This window comes from Cucurbita moschata, unplaced genomic scaffold, assembly GCF_002738365.1.
Source record: "Cucurbita moschata cultivar Rifu unplaced genomic scaffold, Cmos_1.0 Cmo_Scf00017, whole genome shotgun sequence".
Taxonomy (NCBI): domain Eukaryota; kingdom Viridiplantae; phylum Streptophyta; class Magnoliopsida; order Cucurbitales; family Cucurbitaceae; genus Cucurbita; species Cucurbita moschata.
Genome location: NW_019268533.1, coordinates 3,508,997 through 3,525,837, shown reverse-complemented (window position 1 = coordinate 3,525,837; position 16,841 = coordinate 3,508,997). Strand labels below are relative to the sequence as shown.

At 35.6% G+C, this 16,841-nt stretch overlaps 3 protein-coding genes and 1 pseudogene across 3 annotated transcripts; all 4 read left to right on the top strand.

Annotated features, from left to right (window-relative positions):
* The first annotated feature begins 3,511 nt into the window (after nucleotides 1-3,511).
* Nucleotides 3,512-4,023, top strand: LOC111455411 (basic form of pathogenesis-related protein 1-like). The gene has a single exon (XM_023097077.1). It carries the CDS (start codon nucleotides 3,529-3,531, stop codon nucleotides 3,985-3,987), a length of 459 nt encoding a protein of 152 aa, XP_022952845.1. The 5' UTR covers nucleotides 3,512-3,528; the 3' UTR covers nucleotides 3,988-4,023.
* Nucleotides 4,024-7,720: 3,697 nt separating this feature from the next.
* Nucleotides 7,721-8,280, top strand: LOC111455417 (basic form of pathogenesis-related protein 1-like). Its single transcript, XM_023097082.1, has one exon. It carries the CDS (start codon nucleotides 7,741-7,743, stop codon nucleotides 8,197-8,199), a length of 459 nt encoding a protein of 152 aa, XP_022952850.1. The 5' UTR covers nucleotides 7,721-7,740; the 3' UTR covers nucleotides 8,200-8,280.
* Nucleotides 8,281-11,362: 3,082 nt separating this feature from the next.
* LOC111455552 lies at nucleotides 11,363-12,607 on the top strand (annotated as a pseudogene).
* A 2,308-nt stretch (nucleotides 12,608-14,915) lies between these two features.
* Nucleotides 14,916-15,431, top strand: LOC111455425 (basic form of pathogenesis-related protein 1-like). The gene has a single exon (XM_023097093.1). It carries the CDS (start codon nucleotides 14,947-14,949, stop codon nucleotides 15,403-15,405), a length of 459 nt encoding a protein of 152 aa, XP_022952861.1. The 5' UTR covers nucleotides 14,916-14,946; the 3' UTR covers nucleotides 15,406-15,431.
* Nucleotides 15,432-16,841: the final 1,410 nt, after the last annotated feature.

Below are 16,841 nucleotides of genomic sequence, written 5' to 3'. Positions count from 1 at the left end.
TCAAACCATGCATCCAAATAGCAAATTTAAATGACTACCTTATACTCTACTTGGGTGGTAAACAATGCAATAGTAGTATGCAAATTGAGCACCAACAAATAGGTCCACCAGCCATAGCCAACGAATAACCAGTAGTGGAATGACGTTTATGAATCTCCACTTGCCTCTTGGAAGCAATCGACATGACATCAACATACAAGACCAAATAGATAAATAGACCATCATCAAGGCACTGAAAGTACACACAAGGATCAAATTGACTATGAGTATATCTCTGCTCCACCATGAAGTGATCAAACCTCTTATACCATTGGCGAGGAGATTGTTTTAACCCATACATAGATTTCCTCAACCTGCATACCAAATAATGTTGCCCAACTACTCGAAAGCTAATTGGTTGTCCGCATATATTTATTCATCCAAATTTTCATGCAAGAAAACATTTTTTGCATGGAGTTGTTGTGCAAGCACAAGATTAAATTGAGCAACCAAAACCAACAAAATATGAAGGGAAGAATGCTTCACCACATGTAAAAAAATCTCATTATAATATGAGGAACCAAAACCAACCGAAGAATGCTTTACCACATGTGAAAAAATCTCATTATAATAAATCTCTTCCTTCTTTCCATAGCCACTGGCTACAAGTCAAACCTTATAATGAAAAAGTTTTTTTTTTTTTGGTTTTTTTTGTTTTTGTTTTTGTTTTTATTTTTGTTTTGGAAATTTGATTTATTTCCAAGGACTATCTCTTCAGTTGCAGCCTCTTGCTATGTAAGCTATTTGGATTTTGAATATCATCTTTGTAGCAGTTGGGAACTCCATGAATTATAGGGAGAGCGTACGCTATCGTATCATCAAACTAGGTAGGTTTTCGAATTTTACTTCGTGGTTTGTTCCTTGCGAATGACTTAGATTTCTATACTCTTTAATTTTTGAGGCTTTGCTCCACCGTCTCTAAGTCCTTAAGATGATCCGCTACCTGCTCAATAGGTTATTTAGTAGAAGCAACACTTCAAAATTAGAACTCCAAATCCTCCATCCATACTAGGATTTAATAGGGAACAAAATTGCCACTCAAAACAAGTTTCTCCACCAAAAGAACAATTTGAAAGGATAGTGTGAATGTTTGCTGAATCCACCACACCTAAATGGTGTGAAAGTTATCTTATTTATAATCAAATACATTACAAGGATATGGAAATAGTAATAAATGGAAATAACAATAAAGGGAAAGATACCTATAGTAATAAGGCAAATGTTAGATATTTGCCTTATAATAAAATATCAAATATAATATATATGGTAAACTATAATTTATTACTAAATATCCTTAACACCCCACCGCAAGCTAAGCGTCGGATTTAAACGAACGTGAAGCTTGAATCTGAAAAATTCAAAGAGGTTGAGAAACACTTTTCGTGAAAATGTTAACAACCTGGTTCAGAGGAGGCGTAGAGAAACACTTTCTTGGCCATCGAAAACTGCAGAGAGATCGCCGCTCAGCGGCGATGCTGCCTTGGCTTCGGTGAGAATATGTCTAACCCATGAAGAGGGATTGTCGCTTAGCGACGATGCTGACTTGGCTCTGGTGAGAATATGTCTAACCCCAAGAAGTAGCAGGGGAAACCTAGAGCAAGGGACAAAGACAATGTTGAAGCCGGAAGAGTCGCCACATTGGGCGAATGAGCCAATTTTGGCGAGAAGGGCGGCTGGAAGAGTCGCCACATTGGGCGAATGAGCCAATTTTGGCGAGAAGGGCGGCGGCAACTTGGTTGGCGAAGATGCCAGTGCGGCGCCCAGATTCCAAAGGTAAATCTCTGCAGAAGGTCGATGGGCTTATTGAGATTCTGTATATTTTCGAAGAGGGATGCTGATGAAGATCCTAAGATTAGGGTTTTTGTGAAGGATGAATGATGAAGGGAAAAATTGGGAAGAAAATGAAAGAGGCTATGTTTGGAAAAGGTGAGGTTGTATGTACAGAGTATGGCGAAGGATGATTTGGAGGTCAAAAAGGTGGAGCCGAAGAATAATCAATCGACTCTGCATGTGACAGCCATGACGACTGCCCCTGCGGCATCAAAGACAACAGTGGTGGTGGAGAAGAACAGTAGAAGATTCAAAAGCCATTGAAAAGAAAGGATCTAGGTTGCTAAACCAAAATGGCTCTGATACCATGTGAATGTTTGCTGAATCCACCACACCTAAATGGTGTGAAAGTTATCTTATTTATAATCAAATAAATTACAAGGATATGGAAATAGTAATAAATGGAAATAACAAAGGGAAAATACTTATAGTAATAAGGCAAATGTTAGATATTTGCCTTATAATAAAATATCAAATATAATATATATGATAAACTATAATTTATTACTAAATATCCTTAACAGATAGAAATAATCACAATTTTTGAAAATATAATTTTCAAGAACAAATAAACAAACTTGCAATGAGAAACTTATTTTTTTATAATTGATGGTGAGTGTGAACATGTCTCGTGGTCGATGAAGTTAAGTCTTTCACAATACCCCAAATGTCACAACTAAAATGTTCTGGTACCAATCGTTGTAGCGGAAGTTGAAGAAATATCCATGGCACTCACGAACATAAATGAATAAAAAGACACAACTTACGTGGATATAGGAGAATTTTGACGTGGTTCAGAGAGAAGAAGTTCTCCTACCTCCTGGGGTAGTGACCAATCACTATAGCCAAAGTGTAGACAAGTGTGTCTCCCACACTCTCACACTACAAAGTCTCATTTACAAAATTCTTCCCAATTGCGTCTAGGCAAATACAAAATGACACTTACTCCACATCTCATAACAACATTAAACAAACTTTTATATAGCATAATAATGCTAATGCGCATACATAAATAAAGATAATTCATATACCAAGGTGGGAGATGAACCAAATGAATACCATAGGTACATAATTGAAATAGAGAATGTACTAAAAGTATTCCTGAACCAAATTTTCATGACAATTCTCAACAAGAACAAATTAAACTAAGATGGAACAATCAATTGGAACGATAAGAACAACAACAATCAATCAGTTAGAATGACCATCTGAGAATCATTTGAACAAGGTGAGCTTATTAATCCTATTCCGCCACAAATATTACAATGTAAGTTAGTTTATAGAGTTTGATATTCTTGTTTTATGTTCACATGGTTTGTTAACATTTTAAAAATAATTATTGAAATGTTCAGAGATATTAATAAACTCTTATATTTATAATAAACCTTTTAATTTTGTTTATAAGCACTCAATAATAGGCATTACATCGGTTTAAAATTGTGGACCAAGTTAATTTGAGGAAAGAGATTAGCCATTTGGTTCTTTCGAGAAATTTAAGGAATTTGAATGTTTCCTCCACTTTTATCGCTTTATGTATTTCTATCCCAACACAATGGAACAACAAACATGTGATCTTCTCAACATATAAGTACCCTAAACCAAACATGAATGTCCCAAACCAATACAACCCCACCAATCCTTCAACTAAAACTCGTTACAATGGTATATTCCGACTTTCTCCCCGCACTTTGGATCGTCGGAATTGCCTTAATCCTAGCTCAAATCTCTCTAACGATCGCCGAAAGCAGCCCCAAGGACTGGGTCGATGCCACAAATGCCATTCGAGCTGAGAATGGCGTCGGCCCAGTGTCTTGGAACACCACTTTGGCGACCTATGCTCTAGATTATGCCAAAACAAGGATCGCTACGTGCGAGATGGAGCACTCCGATGGACCTTATGCCGAGAACTTGGCAGAAGCATATGAGAAGACAACAGCAGAATTGACAGTGAAGTTTTGGGCTAGCGAGAAAGAGTTTTATGACCCCAAAACAAAGAAGTGCGTGAAGGAAGAGTGCGGGCATTTCCTGAATTTGGTGGCGAAGGACACAACATCCATTGGCTGTGCTGAAGTTAAGTGCGACAACAACTTTATTTTCTCCATCTGCGACTATTCTTAAGCTCCATATCACAATAATAGGCTCAAACCTCAGCCTTTCAAATTTAGTTGTTGTTGTTATATTATCCAAGTTGTGATTTCTTATAATCTAAGCGGGTTGTATTGGCTTTCTTGAACTTCCATTTAGGTTCATCTTTCTACACTAAAGAGGGATAAATCGTAAAATTACTGAATTACTTAAATTTGTGTGCAAAATAAATATTTCTTCAATCACGAGTGCATAATAGCTCACTGATCGAGCATTCTTGCGCCGAAGGTGAACAGAGCTAACCGATCTACCGAAGCTATGTGATTTAAAACTGCATAAGTTTTGATTTTTTTCTTGAGTTCAATAAAACGTGGAAGATAAAAATTTGTACCATGATCTCTTATATAGTTGTGATCCCTTGATTCAAGGTATAATATTTTAATCGGTTGAATTATGTTTAAATTGCAACTAATGTATATTTCTAGACTAAATAGATATATAAATTGTTTATCACGTTTATTTTTTTTTAGCACATGTGCTATTTAAATGTGAATAAGTTAGTTACATTTACTTTAAACCCATGTTTTGTAATTTTCACAAGTCTATACAACCCTGACTCTCAAATATAAGGAATAAAGGTTTTGAAAATGGACAAGGATGACATAAAGAGTTTTTGTCCATACGACCTCCCTAAAGTTTCTCTTCCTCTCGACTCGACTTGATTCTCTTTTCTCTCTTGATGCTCTGGATAGATTCTCTCATTTGTCTTGTGCACTTTGTGATCGTAACATACTCAAAATAAGGCACGTAGTTTTTCAAAGTCTCGAGATAATCTAGCTAGTTCCTTATATTTAGCTATTATCAATCATCCAAGGCTAGTCTTCTAGGGCTCATCGTTTCTCTAGTTTCTTGGAGTTGGCCGTTTCTTGGTCTTCTTGGAGCTCATCATTTGTCATAATCTAGCCATTTGGAGATCATCTATCAACTCATCATTTGAAACCAATGTTGACCTTGTATTAATGATTCACGATTAAGGATAAGCAAGCAAACCTTTAATGTTCCCACACTATATCACTCATTTCATATATCAATAGAATATTATGAGAATTCATCTTAATGATCCATGATTAAGGTGTTAGGAATTGACGTTTCATTCGCGCAGAAGAAGCATTTGAGTCACTTTTGATTTTATTTAGAATTAAACATAACTAAAGGTTAAAGAAACTTATATTAAAAAAATTTGGAGAAATTTCTAATCGTTTTTTAATTTTACATGTTAAACTTGCATTAAAAAAATATATGAAGAAAGTTTTGACAAGTCTCTATTTTACTTGTTCCAGGTACACTATAAATTGAAGAAGGCTTGTGGGATACACTTAAAAGAAGAGCTACAAGAGTCCTATTTACCGGGATTTTGAGAATATTTTCATATTTAATATATCAAAAATATTAAATTAATTTGAACATTTAACATTAAATATACTTTCTGGTTTAGATTTCATGTATCTACTATATTAAATATTAATTTTGACATTTCAAATTTTTATTTCAATTAAATGGATCATTTTAGTATTACTATGAGCGAGGAACTAGACCTTATGCATCTATAGATTATATACTTTTCCGACACAAAATAATTAATTAAATTCTTTATCTAATCAATTTTTATTACTTAACTATATAAGTTACTCTATTATAAACCTAGAGTTATACTCTTTAGAGGACAAGTTGCATCTACAGGTCATTTGTAATTTTTTAGCAGACAAGAATCATCATCTTTCTATTCGATAAAAGTCTCAATCAATCAAAGTATTCCAATCTGTTTGCTTGGCATTGCTCACTCCCTATCTTGAAATGGTTAAGGTGGAATCGCTGTTTATATCCATTACAGTTAGTCAATTTCCAAATTCTCGTCAAAATTACATAAGTTTGTTACACTTAAGTTGAATTAGGTTAAAAAATTAAATATCGAAAATAATTTATGTGTTCTAAAAAATCATGTCACAAGCCATTGCGATAAAAAAGATTAAGATTGATAATAAAAAAGATTAAGATTGATAAGAAGTCGATTGTGAACCAATGAGAACCAAAAAAGGGAGGGAAAAAGGCCTAGAGGAAAAAAATCTTTATGACAATCTCAACAAGCTCCATCTTGTCGGAAGGTCTCGAAGTTGATAACCAGTTTGACTGCCACCATGTTAGTTGGCTACTTCTTCCGTCCAATGTTAGTATGTCCAAGCAATGTTAGAACTTTTCACAAGCAACTCCCTTTGTCAATATATCCGCAAGGCTATCAACAATTTCAATTTTCAATAAAGGAATGTCTTCTTCATTAACAATTATTTGAACAAAATGAAATCAAACATTAATATGCTTGGTGCAAGCATGATGGGCTTAGTTGTTCTACAAGTCATTAATAAAACTACGCATCCAAATAGCTGACTACCATATACTCTACCTGGGTTGTAAACAATGCAATAGTAATATGCAATATTGAGGACCAACAAACAGGTCCACCAGCCATATTAAACCGATAACAAATACTGGAATGACATTTACTAGTATCCACTTTTCTCTCGGAAGCAATCAACATACAAAACCAAATACATAAATAGACCAAATAATAATCTGAATGGATGAAAATAATCACAATTTTTGAAAATATGATTTGGAAGAACAAATAAGCAAACTTGAAGAGAAACTTATATTTGACAATTAATGGTGAGTGTGAACACGTCTCATGGTCGATGAGGTTCAATCTTTCGCAATACCCTAAATACTATAACTAAAATGCTCTTATGCCAATTGTTGTAACAGAATCTGAAGAAAGATTCATCACACTCAAACATGGACGAGCATAAATGAATAAAAATACACAAGGATGTACGTGGATATAGGAGAATTTTTACATGGTTTGGAGAAAATAAATTCTCCTACATCCACGGTTGATAGCCAATTGTTATAATCAAAGTATTTACAAGTTTATCTATTACACTCTCGCACTACAAAATCTCACAGACAAAATTTCTCCCAATTGCCTCTAGGCAAATACAAAATGACACTCATTCTACATCTCTTAATAATACTAGACAAACCTTTATATAAGTATAATAATACTAATGCTTATATATGAATCAAGATAATTCATGTACCGATATGGGAGATGAACCAAATGACTCCAATAGGTACATAAATCAAAGTTAGAAATGCATCAAAAGTATTGATGAACCAACTCTTCATGACAATTCTCAACCCGATCCAATTAAACTAATATTGAACAATTAATTGGAACGATGAGAACAAAGCAAAAACAACAATCATACGACAAAGTTAGTTTATAGAGTTAAATATTTTGGTCTATGTTCACATTTTAAAAATATTTATTAAAATGTTAAGAAATATTGGTAAATTCTTATATCTATCAGAATAATTTAATTTTGAGGAATTTAAGGTAAATTCTTATATTTGGTAAATTCTTATATTGGTAAAAGAATAATATAATTTATTCATCAACCAACTCTTTAATTTTGTTTATAAGCACTCAAAAATAGTAATTTAATAATAGGAATTACATCTCAGTAAAGTTGGCAACCAAGTTAATTTGCATTTATTTATTTACTTTTTTCTTTTTTTTTGAAGAATTTAAGGAAACTTTTATCTGTCAATGCATTTCTGAACTAACAAAATCCAACCACATGTGATCTTCTTAACATAAATACCCTAAACCAAACACAAATATCCCAAACCAATACAATCCTACCAATCCTTCACCTAAAACTTGTTATAATGGCGTCTCTCAACTTTCTCTCCGCATTTTGGATCGTTGGAATTGCTCTAATCCTAGTTCCTATCTCTCCAACGATTGCCAAAAGCAGCCCCAAGGACTTCGTTGATGCCCACAATGCCATTCGAGCCGAGAATGGGGTCGGCCCGGTGTCTTGGAACACAACTTTGGCTACCTATGCTCTAGATTACGCCAAAACAAGAATCTCTACGTGCGAGATGGAGCATTCCTATGGACCTTATGCCGAGAACTTGGCAGAAGCATATGAGAAGACAACAGCAGAATTGACAGTGAAGTTTTGGGCTAGCGAGAAGGAGTTTTATGACCCCATAACAAAAAAGTGCGTGAAGGAAGAGTGTGGGCATTTCCTGAATATTGTGGCGAAGGACACAACATCCATTGGCTGCGCTGAAGTTAAGTGCGACAACAACTTTATTTTCACCATCTGCGACTATTATTAAGCTCGATGTCAAAATAATAGGCTCAAACCTCGGCCTTTCAAATTTAGTTATTGTTCTTAACAATAATTTGATCCAAAACTCTAAACCCTAAAATTTTTTATAATATAAGCGGGTCGTATTGTCTTTATTGAACTTCCATTTGGGTTGATCTTTCTCTATCAAAGAGGGATAAATCGTAAGATTACTTATTTACTTAAATTTGTGTGCAAAATAAATATTTCTTCAATCATGAGTGCATAATAGCTCACTGATCGAGTGTTCTTGCGCCGAAAATGAATGGGGCTAACCGATCTACCGAAGCTATGAGATGCAAAAATGCACAAGTCTTGGTTTTTTTCTTGAGTTCAATAAAACGTGGAAGATGACAATTCGTACTATGATCTCTTATATAGCTGTGTTCTCTTGATAGAAGATATAATATTTTAATCAGTTGATCAAACCAATTTTCTCACAAAAAAAGATTCGACCAAACCAATCAGTTAGGTTTGGACGTATCCGATTCGACCGATTCTGATCGGTTTTTTAACGCCCTAACTCTCAAATATAAGGAATAAAGGTTTTGAAAATGGACAAGGATGACATGGAGAGCTTTCGTCCATACGACCTCCTTAAAGCTTCTCTTCCTCTCGACTCGACTTGATTATCTTTTCTCACTTGAAGCTCTGGTAGATTCCCTCTCATTTGTCTTGTGCATTTTGTGATCGTAACATGCTCAAGACAAGACACGTCGTTTTTCAAAGTCTCGAGATAATCTAGCTAGTTCCTTATATTTAGCTATTATCAATCATCCAAGGTTAGTCCTTTAGGACTCATCGTTTCTCTAGTTTCTTGGAGTTTGTCGTTGCTTGGTCTTTTTGGAGCTCATCATTTATCATAATTTAGCCCCTTGGAGATCATCTATCAACTCATCATTTGAAATCACTGTTGACCTTGCCTTGATGATAGGATAAACTAGCAAACCTCTAATATTTCATATATGAATAGAATACTTTGAGGTTTCATCTCAACGATCCAAGATTAAGGTGTTACAAATTGACATTTCATTCGCGCACAAGAAGCATTTGAGTCAATTTTGATTTTATTTAGAATTAAACATAACTAAAGGTTAAAGAAACATATAATAAAAATATATGGAGAAATTTCTGACAGTTTTTTAATCTTACATGTTCAACCTACATTGAAAAAATATACAAAGAAATGTTTGACATGTCTCTAATCTATTTGTAAATTTTTAGTAGACAAGAATCATCCATCTTTCTATTTGATAAAAGTCTCAATCAATCAAAGTATTCTAATCTGTTTGCTTGGTATTGCCCAATCCCAATCTTGAAATGGTTAAGGTGGAATCGCTGTTGAAATCCATTTCAGTTAGTCAATTTCCAAATTCTCGTGAAAATTACATCATGTTTGTTACAATTAAGTTGAATTAGGTTAGAAAATTAAATAACAAAAATAATTTACGTGTTCTAAAAAATCATGTCACAAGCCATTGCGATAAAAAAGGTTAAGAATCGATTAAGATTGACAAGAAGTGGACCGTGAACCAAAGAGATCCAAAAAAGGGAGGGAAAAGGGCTGAGAGGAATATGGATCTTCATGACAATTCTCAACAAGCTCTACCTTGCCAGAAGATCTCAAAGTTGATAACGGCTGCCACCAAGTCAATTGAAACTTGTTAGTTTAAGAGAGGGAATGTTGAAAAAAATTTAGTTGCTATTTTTATGTCTTAGTTTCTGAATATCATATCACTGATATGATCTTATGCCAATATCTTATCATAGAAATGATCTTATGGCACATTCTTTGTTTTGGCCTGATATTCTGTTTCCGTTAGGATTTTATTTTTATCTTTTGTTAAGCATTGTACCTGCTATAAATATATAGTCATCTTTGACATAATAAAAAGTACTTAATTTCCTCCTTCTGCAAACTTGTCTTTATTAAATTTATCTTTTGGTATCAGAGTCTTGTTTCTTTCAGCCGCAACTAAAGATGACTATTGATGAAGACAGTTTTGTTCAATCGGCAATAGCAAAATTTGTTCGTCACTACGATCAACCAGCAATACCAAAATTTGTTGGTCACTATGATCATTGGAGCATGTTAATCGAGAACTTTCTTCGCTCTGGAGAATATTGGCAAGCAGTTGAGTCTGGGATTTCTGCTGTAGCAGATGATGCTAATCACTCAAATGAACAGAAGAAGGAGGTGGCAGATCAAAATGGAAAGACTTAAGAGCTAAGAATTACCTTTTCCAGGCCATCGATCACTCAATTCTCGAAATTATTTTGGATAAAAAAACTTCGAAAGGAATTTGGGATTCTATAAGAAAAATTCCAAGGAAATATAAGGGTGAAACGAGCACAACAATAGGCTCTGCGCAATGACTTTGAGACCCTTCATATGAAGGAAGGTGAGATTGTTTTTTATTTCTTTTCTCGTACTCTCACCCTTGCTAATAAAATGCATTTCCATGGTGAAAAGAAGAGTGATGTTAGCATTATTGAGAAAATTCTGTGCTCCTTGACTTCAAAGTTTGATTACGTGGCTTGCTCCATTGTAGAATCCGACGATTTAGACATCATGACCATTGATGAATTGTAGAGTAGTCTACTGGTTCATGAACAACGTATGCAAAGACATACTGTGGAAGAGCAGACATTGAAGATCACTCTTACAGAAATATAGGGAGAACAATTCATAGAGGTGGCACAATTCGAGGTAGAGGACGAGGACATGGGAGACCAGGTTTTAACAAAACTCTTGTTGAATGTTTTTATTGTCATGACCTTGGTCATTTTTAGTATGAATGGCCCAAGAAGAATAAGAGAAAGGAATCATAAGCTCATTTTGCTGAAACTTCTGAACCGCTGCTTCTCATGACATATGTTAAAGAGATGGTAGAACAAAAGGAGGACTCAACAGGTTGTTTGTCTAAAATTGAAGCTCCAGAAGCTGTAACAACAAAAGAATTGCTTCTTATGGTACATGTTCAAAAAGCAAGAAACCATGCAGTTATGTGACACATCACATCAACAACTTACTGAAGCCTCTACACCACCACAAAAACGGAGTGGCAGAAAGAAAAAAATTCTTGCATGAGGAGGCTAAACCTCTTTTGCATTAGAAGGGGGAGAAGGGAGAGATTCGGATAAATCAGGTTATGGTAGAGATATTTGGCAATCTAGATGGATTTTTGCGGAAGGTTAGTAATGGACAAGTGGTGGATTTCTGGGCTACGTCGATGTTGATTTTGTCATCGAATTCGATGTCGTTGATGATCTCGGGATCTTTTAGGGAGGGGAAAAGCTCATCGCAGCGGCGGACGTTGGTCAGGCCGAGTATGGACATCGACGACTTCTTGTACTTGTTTCATGGCTCGGATTCGATGAAGGTGGACCTCAATCGCCTTGAGAATGAAGTACGAGATAAGGATAGAGAGCTCAGTGAAGCTCAGGCGAAGATCAAGGCTTTGAAGTTGTCTGAGCGGCTTAGAGAGAAGGCAGTTGAAGAGCTTACTGAAGAACTGTCAGAGGTCGAGGAGAAATTAAAGTTGATAGAATCTCTTCTTGAACATAAGAATCTTGAAATAAAGGAAATCAATGATGAGAAGAAGGCTTCAATGGCAGCTCAATTTGCCGCTCATGCTACTCAAAAGGATGATGACATGCCTCCAATCGAAGACATTCTTGCACCTTTGGAGGCTGAACTCAAGCTTGCACGACAGGAGATTACAAAGCTTCAAGATGACAACAAAGCATTGGATCGTCTAACCAAATCAAAGGATGCAGCTTTGGTCGTTGCTGAGAGGACTGTTCAAAGTGTTCTGGCCAAGACCTCTATGTGGATGATTTACCGAACAAAAATCAAAAGTTAATGAAACAGATAGAGATTTGTCAGGAACAAGACAAAATCTTGAACAAGATGCACCGACAAAACGTTGTAGAGGTTGAAAAATTAATGCAAACGTGAGGCAGCTGGAAGAGGAAGCTGGAAGAAAGTTGTAGAGGTTGAAAAATTAACGCAAACTATGAGGGAGCTGGAGGAGGCTGTCCTTGTTGGGTGGTGTGGTTGCTCGGATGCTGTGAGAGATTATCAACGCAAAATTCAGGAGTTGAATGAGGAAAGGAAAACTCTGGACAGAGAGTTGGCTCGTGCAAAGGTGTCAGCATGGAGAGTGGCTGTAGTAGAAGCAAATGAAAAGATCCCGAAGTTACTCATTGAGAAGCTTTTCCTTCAGCACCGAACAGGTACCCATTTGAGAATTTTCAACATTGAAGATGAACCAAGGAAAGGAATTGATTCCAACAATGGCTTCTCCTTGTTGGATTGCGAAAAAAGCATTGTATCCGATCCAATTCCGCCACCACAGTTCGCTACAACTCTGCCGCCACAAGCCATTGTCTGAAAAAGGCAAGCTCTTGGAAGCAGTGATGAAAGTAGGCCCTCTGCTTCAGACTTTGCTTGTCGCCAGACCTCTTCTTGAGTGGAGGCACCCACCCCCGCCACTTGAATCCTCCGATATCTGCTCATAGATATGATCTTACGTCAGATTCTTTGTTTTGGCCTATGTTCTGCTTTCTGTTATGATTTTATTTTTATCTTTCACTTAATCATTGTATTGGGCTATAAATATAGTCATTTTTCACAAAATCCTTATCTTTCATTTAATCATTGTATTGGCTATAAATATAGTCATTTTTCACAAAACAAAGTAGTGAATTTTCTTACTTCTGCAAACTTATCTTTATTAAATTTATCACTTACATCTGATGTTAGTAGATCCAAGCAATGCTATAACTTTTCACAAGCAACTACCTTTGTCAATGTATTTGCAAGACTATCAGTAGTTTCAATGTTCAACAAATGAATGTCCCCCTTCATTAACAATTATTAGAACAAAATGAAATCAAACATTAATATGGTTGGTGCGAGTATGATGGGCTTAGTTTTTCAACAAACAAATAACACGCTAGCTATCACAAATACCTCTACATGTTCTTAAGAAATACCAAGTTTAAATGACTACTTTATACTCTACTTGGGTTGTAAACAATGCAATGGTAGTATGCAATATTGAGCACCAACAAATAGGTCCACCAGCCATAGTGAATGGATAACTAGTAGTGGAATGACGTTTATCAATATCCACTTGTTCTTGGAAGCAATCGACATGATATGAACATACAAGACCAAATAGATAAATAGACTATCATCAAGGCACCGAAAGTATACACAATGATCAAATTAACTATGAGTATACCTCTGCTCCACCATGAAGTGATCAAACCTCTGGCGAGGAGATTTCTTTAGTCCATATAAAGATTTCTTCAACCTGCATACTAAATATTGTTGCTCAACTACTCGAAAGCTAATTGGTTGTCCATGCATATTTATTCTTCCAAATTTTTATGCAAAAAAACAGTTTTTATATCGAGTTGTGCAAGCTCAAGATTAAATTAAGCAACCAAAACCAACAAAATATGAAACGAAGAATACTTTACGGTATGTGAAAAAATCTTATTATAATAAATCTTTTTCTTCTTAGCATAGCCTTTAGCCACAAGTCAAACCTTATAATGAATGATAAAAGATTCTTTCTTTTTTGCATAAACCCACTTATTATCAATTTCCTTCATGCCTTTTGGGAATTGAACAAATAAACAAACTTGCAATGAGAAACTTATTTTTTGACAATTGATGGTGAGTGTGAACATGTCTCATGGTCGCTGAAGTTAAGTCTTTCACAATACTCCAAATGTCACAACTAAAATGTTCTGATACCAATCGTTGTAGCGGAAGTTGAAGAAATATCCATGGCACTCACGAACATAAATGAATAAAAAGACACAACTTACGTGGATATAGGAGAATTTTGACGTGGTTCAGAGAGAAGAAGTTCTCCTACCTCCAGGGGTAGTGACCAATAACTATAGCCAAAGTGTAGACAAGTGTGTCTCCCACACTCTCACACTACAAAGTCTCCTTTACAAAATTCCTCCAAATTGCGTCTAGGCAAATACAAAATGACACTTACTCCACATCTCATAACAACATTAAACAAACCTTTATATAGCATAATAATGCTAATGCGCATACATAAATAAAGATAATTCATATACCAAGGTGGGAGATGAACCAAATGAATACCATAGGTACATAATTGAAATAGAGAATGTACTAAAAGTATTCCTGAACCAAATTTTCATGACAATTCTCAACAAGAACAAATTAAACTAAGATGGAACAATCAATTGGAACGATAAGAACAACAATCAATCAGTTAGAATGACCATTTGAGAATCATTTGAACAAGGTGAGCTTATTAATCCTATTCCGCCACAAATATTACAATGTAAGTTAGTTTATAGAGTTTGATATTCTTGTTTTATGTTCACATGGTTTGTTAACATTTTAAAAATAATTATTGAAATGTTAAGAGATATTAATAAACTCTTATATTTATAATAAACCTTTTAATTTTGTTTATAAGCACTCAATAATAGGCATTACATCGGTTTAAAATTGTGGACCAAGTTAATTTGAGGAAAGAGATTAGGCATTTGGTTTTTTTCGAGAAATTTAAGGAATTTGAATGTTCCTCCACTTTTATCTCTTTATGTATTTCTATCCCAACACAATGGAACAACAAACATGTGATCTTCTCAACATATAAGTACCCTAAACCAAACATGAATGTCCCAAACCAATACAACCCCACCAATCCTTCAACTAAAACTCGTTACAATGGTATATTCCGACTTTCTCCCCGCACTTTGGATCGTCGGAATTGCCTTAATCCTAGCTCAAATCTCTCTAACGATCGCCGAAAGCAGCCCCAAGGACTGGGTCGATGCTACAAATGCCATTCGAGCTGAGAATGGCGTCGGCCCAGTGTCTTGGAACACCACTTTGGCGACCTATGCTCTAGATTATGCCAAAACAAGGATCGCTACGTGCGAGATGGAGCACTCCGATGGACCTTATGCCGAGAACTTAGCAGAAGCATATGAGAAGACAACAGCAGAATTGACAGTGAAGTTTTGGGCTAGCGAGAAGGAGTTTTATGACCCTAAAACAAAGAAGTGCGTGAAGGAAGAGTGCGGACATTTCCTGAATTTGGTGGCGAAGGACACAACATCCATTGGCTGTGCTGAAGTTAAGTGCCACAACAACTTTATTTTCTCCATCTGCGACTATTCTTAAGCTCCATATCACAATAATAGGCTCAAACCTCACCCTTTCAAATTTAGTTGTTGTTGTTATATTATCCAAGTTGTGATTTTTTATAATCTAAGCGGGTTGTATTGGCTTTCTTGAACTTCCATTCGGGTTCATCTTTTTACACTGAAGAGGGATAAATCGTAAAATTACTTAATTACTTAAATTTGTGTGCAAAATAAATATTTCTTCAGTCACGAGTGCATAATAGCTCACTGATCGAGCATTCTTGTGCCGTAGGTGAACAGAGCTAACCGATCTACCGAAGCTATGGGATGTAAAAATGTAAAAACTCGTCCAATGATCTCTCATATAACTGTGATCGCTTGATTGAAGGTCACAGAAAAATTCGACCAAACCAGTCAATTAGGTTTGGACATGTCTGATTCGATTGATTTTGATTGGTTTTTGAACACCCTGACTCTTGGATATAAGGAATAATGGTTTTGTAAATTGACAAGGATGACATGAAGAGCTTTCTGTTGGGTTTTATGTCCTAAAACTCATAGTTTGTAAACAAAAAAACAAATTCTATTTTCAATAAAGTTATTATTATTGTTTATTTTGTAAAAATTGTTATGGAATAAAGTAAACTTTATGATCATTAATCTAAATCCAATAAACTAAGAACACTCTGGCTATAGTATGATTACTTGAACTATATGTAGAGACACAAGAGTGGATCAAGTTCAAATATATAGTCAAAATGATCTATAGTATAAGGATAAGGTTGAGTACCTTATTCTGGGGACACTATGGATGCGGCCCACTTTTATATATGATATAAACAATGTGATCACTAAATTGTATATGTGGAGACATGTGAGTGGGGGCATCCTATGCAATGAGTATTGCATAAGATCGGACCATGAAGAAAACCACTCTCACTTTATAATGTCGTTTACTGTTGAGACTGATTTTCTTTTCATTCGATAACCAAGGTAACTCGGTTTTAATCCTGAGCTAACCATGAACTCCTTTACTGTTTAGACTGATTTTCTTTTCATTCGATAACCTAGGTAACTCGGTTTTAATCCTGAGCTAACCATGAACTCCTGTTTATTCGGAATTATCCTTAGATTTGCATGGGTGAGAGTGGCTCTAGTTCGCCGACTCAATAGGCCTCCCATTTCAGGGGTAAGACTGGGTGAATGGCTGGGGACGTGGGGTGCAAGACGGAATTCACTCCTATCCGCTTTTAGGGATAGAAGAAAGGTAGTTCCCTTAAGCACTGACTCCAGGTCTTGAACAAGGGGCCCCACCCTCTCATTGCCCTGAGAGGGATTCGGTTTACTGGTTGGACCACAAACCAATTGTTCATTAGAGGATCAGTGAGACATAAGGAACAAGAAGTAACTTCAGGGGTAAAACGGTAAATTGACCCAGCTCTAGTTACGAACAACTTGTGAAAGATCGACTTA

Coding starts and splice junctions, on each gene's coding strand:
- LOC111455411 (XM_023097077.1), top strand. CDS start 3,529: ATGGTATATTCCGACTTTCTCCCCGCACTTTGGATCGTCGGAATTGCC.
- LOC111455417 (XM_023097082.1), top strand. CDS start 7,741: ATGGCGTCTCTCAACTTTCTCTCCGCATTTTGGATCGTTGGAATTGCT.
- LOC111455425 (XM_023097093.1), top strand. CDS start 14,947: ATGGTATATTCCGACTTTCTCCCCGCACTTTGGATCGTCGGAATTGCC.